At 37.3% G+C, this 7,044-nt stretch overlaps 1 protein-coding gene across 1 annotated transcript in view; it reads right to left on the bottom strand.

Annotated features, from left to right (window-relative positions):
* Nucleotides 1-7,044, bottom strand: part of LOC140137223 (uncharacterized) — a 56,285-nt gene that overhangs the window by 48,218 nt on the left and 1,023 nt on the right. Inside the window, exons 2-9 of the mRNA XM_072158874.1 lie at nucleotides 6,798-6,970; nucleotides 6,003-6,182; nucleotides 5,698-5,811; nucleotides 4,368-4,657; nucleotides 3,202-3,366; nucleotides 2,335-2,502; nucleotides 1,598-1,831; nucleotides 962-1,172 (exon numbers count right to left, since the gene is read on the bottom strand). Of these exons, the coding sequence (XP_072014975.1) occupies nucleotides 962-1,172; nucleotides 1,598-1,831; nucleotides 2,335-2,502; nucleotides 3,202-3,366; nucleotides 4,368-4,657; nucleotides 5,698-5,811; nucleotides 6,003-6,182; nucleotides 6,798-6,966 (1,531 nt within the window). The 5' untranslated portion in view covers nucleotides 6,967-6,970. The remainder of the gene's footprint in view (nucleotides 1-961; nucleotides 1,173-1,597; nucleotides 1,832-2,334; nucleotides 2,503-3,201; nucleotides 3,367-4,367; nucleotides 4,658-5,697; nucleotides 5,812-6,002; nucleotides 6,183-6,797; nucleotides 6,971-7,044) is intronic.

Below are 7,044 nucleotides of genomic sequence, written 5' to 3'. Positions count from 1 at the left end.
AATAATAATTGATCAATACAAATTTACCGTAATTCTGATTAATTAGTTGATAGTTCATTAATTACAAGCATTGAAGCAGCATCGACGGTTAATCCAAAGATCATACAAATTTGGTTCTGGTGCCTTAGCTAATTAAGCATGCGTTCATGTCATGATTAACGAAGATCAAATGAAAACTTGGTTCTTTCTACTTTACACATAACTTACAAAGATCAAAATAAGATATCTTACACTTCCCACAATGCATTTTTTCCATTTCAACCATCTACATTGATTTGCTATCCTGTGCAACATGGGTCGATAGTAACAAAATGTGACGTGTCATGTCAAAAGGAGACACTTTTGGGCAGGATCGTAAATGGAGAAATAGCCAAAAATCTGCCCGGGGAGATTTTTTCACAATTTTGGTTTGTTGCGAATTGTTGATGTTATTAATGTTTAAAATATTGTCTGACAGTTTCAGACCGGAATATAACTGGCATCTTGTATTTTTGGAGACATTTTTCTAGGTAATTCCTACTCTCAACATTCTCAATAATATTTTTAAAGGCCGATATCTCAATTTCCAATTTTATAATACCATAACTTTACTGAACTCAATATCTTTGCTTAGGAATGTCCGATTTCATTGGGGAAAACAGCATTGTGGAGTAAAATATCTCTATATTTAAGGTATGTAAAAACCTCAAAATTGATAACCTGCCCAAAAGTGTCTCCTTTTGACATGACACGTCACAAATGTACCTCAATGAACAGAGCACATTCAGAGCTTGCAAATTATGTTGATTTCATGACTATCTCAGTATTCACCCATGTTTAGCCATTCTATTCTCAACATGAAAACAAGTGGAACATGTACAAAGTAATAGAGTGTCATTTGATGAAATGAGGCGATGTATCATGTTGCAAAGGATTCTGGGAAGGGTAAGATATCTTCTCTGGCCCAAACCCCACAACTTACTATTCAGGGCATTGATTGCCTCAAGTAGCTCTGTTCCAAGTCTTCTACTGAAGCCAACAAATTCACCGGTTCTACTCACGGCACATGGACAGGTTCCAAGACCCCGGTTCCAATCAGTTGGGTCCGGCTGTCTATCGTACCAATCAAGACAGGATTGCTTAGGATTCACCGTTTCATTAGTGTTCATCTCTACACGGTATATCCAGCGTGCCTAGAAGGAGAGCAGAGTAAGCAAAATATCAACAAATGCTGACCTCTTTCTGGTGTCTCACTTCATTTAAATCCTACATGTGCCTAAAGCCAAAATGTACAATTCCATCAAATTTTAATTTTGTTATTCTTTATTCAAGATGCTGAAATAATTTGTGACACGATCTGGTCCATGAAGGCCACAGGAGGCATTTTTGAAAATAGAGTTATTATAATCATTACCTTATACAAACTTTAGGCTATAACATACTGAAAACACCAAAAGTCTAGCTTGGTTCAAAAGTTCTGAAGTTTTGTGATGTCTATTTTCTTATGTATTTTATTGTTATTTTTTCCACATGTTTGCCTTTATCTCACTATCTTACTAAAAATACTAACACTAACTGAAACATAACTAACTAAAAAACTTGTACAAAAATATGGTACCTGTAATTCAGTGGTTCCATTAAACTGATCGGGCATAAACCGCAATGCAGGTGTTGAAAACGGGGGATCATCCAGATGTGTATTGACAAAGTGGCCATTGCCAGCATTGTATCCAATAATAAGATCTTTGCTGGCTAAGTTGATGTAGTCCCAGGTCATTGCTTCAATACGGTAATTGAATAGAATATACGCATTGATTCCATTAGTTGCCAAAGCAGCTTGGAACGTGTTAGTCTGTAGGTTTACAAAAATACAGAATAAAGCATATTATTTAAAAATGATCTTGGAAAAGTTTGAGCAAACATTCTGGTTAATAAATGAACACAATATTTGATATGAACACTGAAAAGCAACGAGTTTGATATAATGTAACATAATTTGAGAAATATTTGATTTAGAACAAATACCATACTGACCCATGTATATAGTCCCATCAGACCTCAAAAAGTGAGGTGCAAGAGTGTAATACAACTTTTTAAATTCTATTGCAATTTCTACTCCCAATTTCAAAGGATACTGGGCTATATTCTAATTGAAATCCATACACCCCCTGTGGAAGACATAACCTTAATCTCCCACACAGGAGGTGTAGATTTCAAATGGAGTCGCCCATTCAGGTAACCGCATTTGAAAATCACACTCCCTGTGTGGATGAATAAGGTCATGTCTTCCACAGGGGGTGTATGGATTTCAACTGGAATAGCCCAACAATATACACTGGACCCTATGCTACTTACATCATCTCTGCCAAACGGCTCCACCTCATACCAAGTGATCACAGCTAACCAATTAGTTGTATAATTCACTCCACTGGGATCAACAGTTGGATCAAATGCATGAATTCGACTGTCAACCTCTTCCAGCATAGCCTGTTGTTGACTGGTGGTGTTGCCACTTTCGTAGACCTGATGAGGAGAACACAGAAGAAAATTTCATTTTTGATTGCACATTTCAACCATGAAAAGTGAAGAACTAGACATACTGGACTGCACAATTTCAAACTTTTTAACACGATTGTGCTATTCAATTTGGAATCCACACTGCCCTGTGGAAAATTTAGCTGAAGTCTTCCTCAAAGGATGTGTGGGTTTCCAATAGAATACACAATTGAGTAAATTCCATTTGAAATGCCAAATCTGGTTGTGGGAGATATAGGTAAAGCCATATACAGAGGGAGTATGGGTTTCAAAATAATTACCCCTAGCCATTCCCATTTGAAAAACACTCCCTCTTAAATCTTCCATAGGGGTATGGCAGGTTTCAAATTTAACAACTCATTTTCAGTCTTTGATCTTTTGCACTCCTGCCAACCATCACCTCATTTGCACCCCTCCCACCATTTGGAGATAAAACCCTGTATTTGACAAACTTTCAAGAATTTGACTTCACCAGTATGCAGCACCTCCTTCGAAGTTGATATCAGGCTAGAATGGTACTATCATCAATATCATGTAGTTTTGAGTAAATCTACAGTCAGTGAATGGATTCAGATAGCTGCACATCCTTACACCCAGCTTTCTAAAGACCTCCCCCCATTCCATCCTATCCCTCTGATTTTAAGATACAACCCTGCAAACCTTCAATGAATTTGACTGAATCCTCACCTGATAGAAAACTTCGCCATCGCCTCCTTCAAAGTCGACATCAGCCCAGAATGGTGCAATCATTGGTATCATGTTGTCGTCAGTAAATCCACTAGCAAACGGATTAGGATAGCCATATTTCACAGCATTCTCTTTTGAAAGCACTATCAAACCATTGTCTAGGAACTACAAATAAAAAGATACAAATGTAGTGACTAAAAAAAGACCCTGTTATGGGCGGACAAAATTGAATACAGTGGAAGAAGGGCCAAACTCCAATGAGTTAGACCCAGCATTTTATTGCCAGCAGACTGTTCTTCCTTGTGTGTGAAAGACATGCGCATATTTTGGGGGGCTTTAGCGCCAGCCCCGGGTCAAAGTAGGGGCGGCAAAAGCGAAGGCGGCGGAAGAAGAAGGCGGCAAAAACAGGGCGGCAAAAACGAAGGGGCGGCAAAACGAATTAGCAAATAAAAAAAGGGCGCCAAAAAATTGAAAAAGCATAAAAAGGTTGCTTTTAAGGCGCTAGCGCCTAAAATCCTTTTTTTTTTTTTTTTTTTGCTCTTCACTTTTTCAAACGACCGTGAAAAAATTGGGTCAACCTTTTCGGGCTGTTAAGGAAGGGGCGGCAAAATTGTTTCTTCTTCAGCCCCCCGGGGTTGGGGCGGCCACGGTACGCCACTGAAAGATGAGCCAAAATCCACTCTCTAAATAGTCTCATGGAAGAAAGGCACAACTCCATAGAGTTGAGCCCTTCTTCAACAAATATTGGGTTAAAAAGGAATTTTGTTCATCCATGAAATCTGCTTTTTTCTACAATAAACTTTCTTGCTAACATATTACATTCTTTTACTTGGGCAATTAATGGATAATGGTGACGTTGGTGGCGTTTCCTGTTGGAACTTGACGTTGGTGGCGTTTTGGAGTGGACGCCACCAACGTCAAGTTCCAACAGGAAACGGACGAGGAGTGTGAGAGTTGATCATTCAATTTGAGAAAGTACTACGGTGTAGTACGAAACGTCATACTTTTTAATTTGTACACAAGAACATTTGCAAAATATGAATTATGAACAATCCTGATGAATTTATTTACGGAACTAATAACTGTATTGGCTGTATCTGAAAATCATTATTAGTGACATATGACTCATTTAGATTGATCACATTTCATTTGAAGTCAACACTTACATAAAGACTGTAGTAGAATGTGTCATTAAATGGAAAACCAGCTGGAGGTCTTAGAGTCGGTGATATAAACTCGATAGACGTCTGTGTTGTATTTGTTGAATTCTGATCATAGGTGTCTGTGAGACGTAGATCTCCTTGTTCGTCTCCAAATGGCAGTAGGACGATCTCGTTGCATGACACACCGTCCCCACGATAACCGGGGTTGCAGGCGCAAGAATAGCCACCATATGTATTGTTACATGTGGCATGAACTGCGCAGTCATCTGTTCCAACTATACACTCATCGATATCTGTATGGGTATATGATATCAAATTAATTGTAGAGATTATTAAGTGGATCATGCTAACTAAAGGTTCTCCCTCACAGGGTTGCCAAACCCGCGATTTGAGTAGCGCAATTGGGGAAATTTTGAAGAATTATCCCGCAACTTTTGACAATTTCTTGTTCCATAGAAACCAATGGTTAAGAAAAAATTTGGGCGACTTTTCAACATTGGCTCCCGCGACTTCTGATAGTTTCCTGCCCCATAGAAGCCAATGGTAAAGAGAAAAATTGGGCAAGTTTTCAATTAATTGACCCGCGATTCGGGCTGAAATGTTTTGGCAACCCTGCTCCCTCATCATAGCTGAAGTATCACATGAATTTTTATGTTACTAAATTTAAAATACTTTACATCAAACTAGAATTAATTCAAATTATTTAATTTCATCAGTACAGAGTGAATAGATTTCGTTTATATATTGTTCTTCACTGGGTATTTAAGATCATCAAAGTACAATACAATGATGTTGTCGCTGAGTGGGAAAAACCTCATAGGTGACAAGATCTGCTCCATGGAGGCCAAAGGAGGCATTTTTGAAAATTGAGTTGCTGTAATTATTATCTAATACAAACATTAAGCTGTAAAATACTGAAAACACCAAAGGTCTAGCATACTTGGTTCCAAAGTAATTGAGTCTTGTGATGCGTATTTTCTTATGTATTTTATTGTTTTTTTAATCAATATTTCTGACTTTATCTCATTTTCAAATTTGCCGCCTTTGGCCCCCATGGACCAGATTGTGTAACATAATTTGTGCATTTTTAATGTTATCTACTTGCATGACAAATCATCTAATTTAATAATATTGTTATTCTGCATGCAATACAAACAGCACCTAACTGATCAAAGTTGGTGTCTTTTATTGATTAAGTGTACTTAATTATGTCCCTATACAAATGAAAATACCATCAAATTTGACACATTGTTACTGTCCCCTATCTGCAAATATCTCAAAGCAAAATGCCCAGCGACAACATGAAAATCATAATTTTGAGAACAAACTGTACCATTTTCACAAAGCTCTCCATCAAATCCAGTTGGACATGTGCAGTTGAAATCACTCACACCTGGAATACAGGTAGCGCCGTTCTGACATGGTTTCATTAAACACAAACCAAGGTCTGCAACAAACAAACAAAACAATACAAGATGTGTGAATTACAGAACTAAATAATTTTGTTTTGCTTTACACTGTCATTACAGGGAGCCACTGCTGGATCTGGCTCTAACAGATTTACCTCTGGGATATCCCTCATAACATCCCAATACAATTACCTCAATCATATCACCCAGCAAACCAAAGCATACTTACTGATACAGGCAGGATTTGTGACACCTGTGATGACACTGTCATTACATGTAGCCACTGCTGGATCTGGTTCTAACAGAAAGTCTCCATCACATCCAAACGTAATAGATTCACTATGATTGAATGATGAACCTGTTACATTCACATAGCCATTCAATGGTGGACTCGGTAGAATACAATTCCCTGAAAAGAAAAATAATAAACAAAACATGCAGAGATTACAATAATGGAGAGATCTGGTCAATTCAACAGCAGACTATTGCAGACTAACCACAAACAGTCAATATTTCTTATCATGAAAATATGTGACCAGCTCCAACAAGACCTGGAACAAGTCACCAGACATGTTTTTGAGTTAAAGGCCTTTAAAAATGACATTCCCATAAAAAAAATTAAATTGTGGAATTCTTAATTTCATAGTATTTGACTGTGGGACTAAGTGGACTTTCAAATCATTGAAAGTACTTATTAAAAGAGGTTTATATAATCAATAAATAACAGTTAAACTATGATAATCCCTGTTCAATCATGTGTAAGGCAGGAAACTATTTGGCCCATTACTCAGAATAGCAATTTGGTAAAAATATCAAGGTATCATTTACAAAATTATCCATATCTTGAAAAGTATTGATGCTATTTATATAATTTTGGTATCATTTTAAAGCTTACATATGCTTCATTTTTATTCAAATCATGAAATGTCAAAAATGCAACTTGTTCTTGGTTTTGTCAGAGCGGGTCAAATATTCTAACCATTGTACTCATAAACATTCAATATTCTCACACAGTCTTACTTACTGTAGCATGTTGGTACAGTGATATTGAAGACTGTATCTGTGCATGTTCCTGTCTCATCTCCAACCAATGTGTAATCATCCGGCAAGAGAAATAAATTGTTTCCCCATTCTTGTAATAACTTTTGAATGGAGAAATGAATCCCATATCTGGTGCCCCTGGACTCATGCATCGACCTGGATTAGGGAAAACAACAGAAACATTGGGTTTTAAGTTGTATCAAAGTGTCTCGTTCAAATTATATGAAGCA

This window comes from Amphiura filiformis, chromosome 17 (assembly GCF_039555335.1).
Source record: "Amphiura filiformis chromosome 17, Afil_fr2py, whole genome shotgun sequence".
Lineage (NCBI taxonomy): Eukaryota > Metazoa > Echinodermata > Ophiuroidea > Amphilepidida > Amphiuridae > Amphiura > Amphiura filiformis.
The sequence above is the reverse complement of the archived record's forward strand: the minus strand, read 5'-3'. Positions and strand labels throughout refer to the sequence as shown.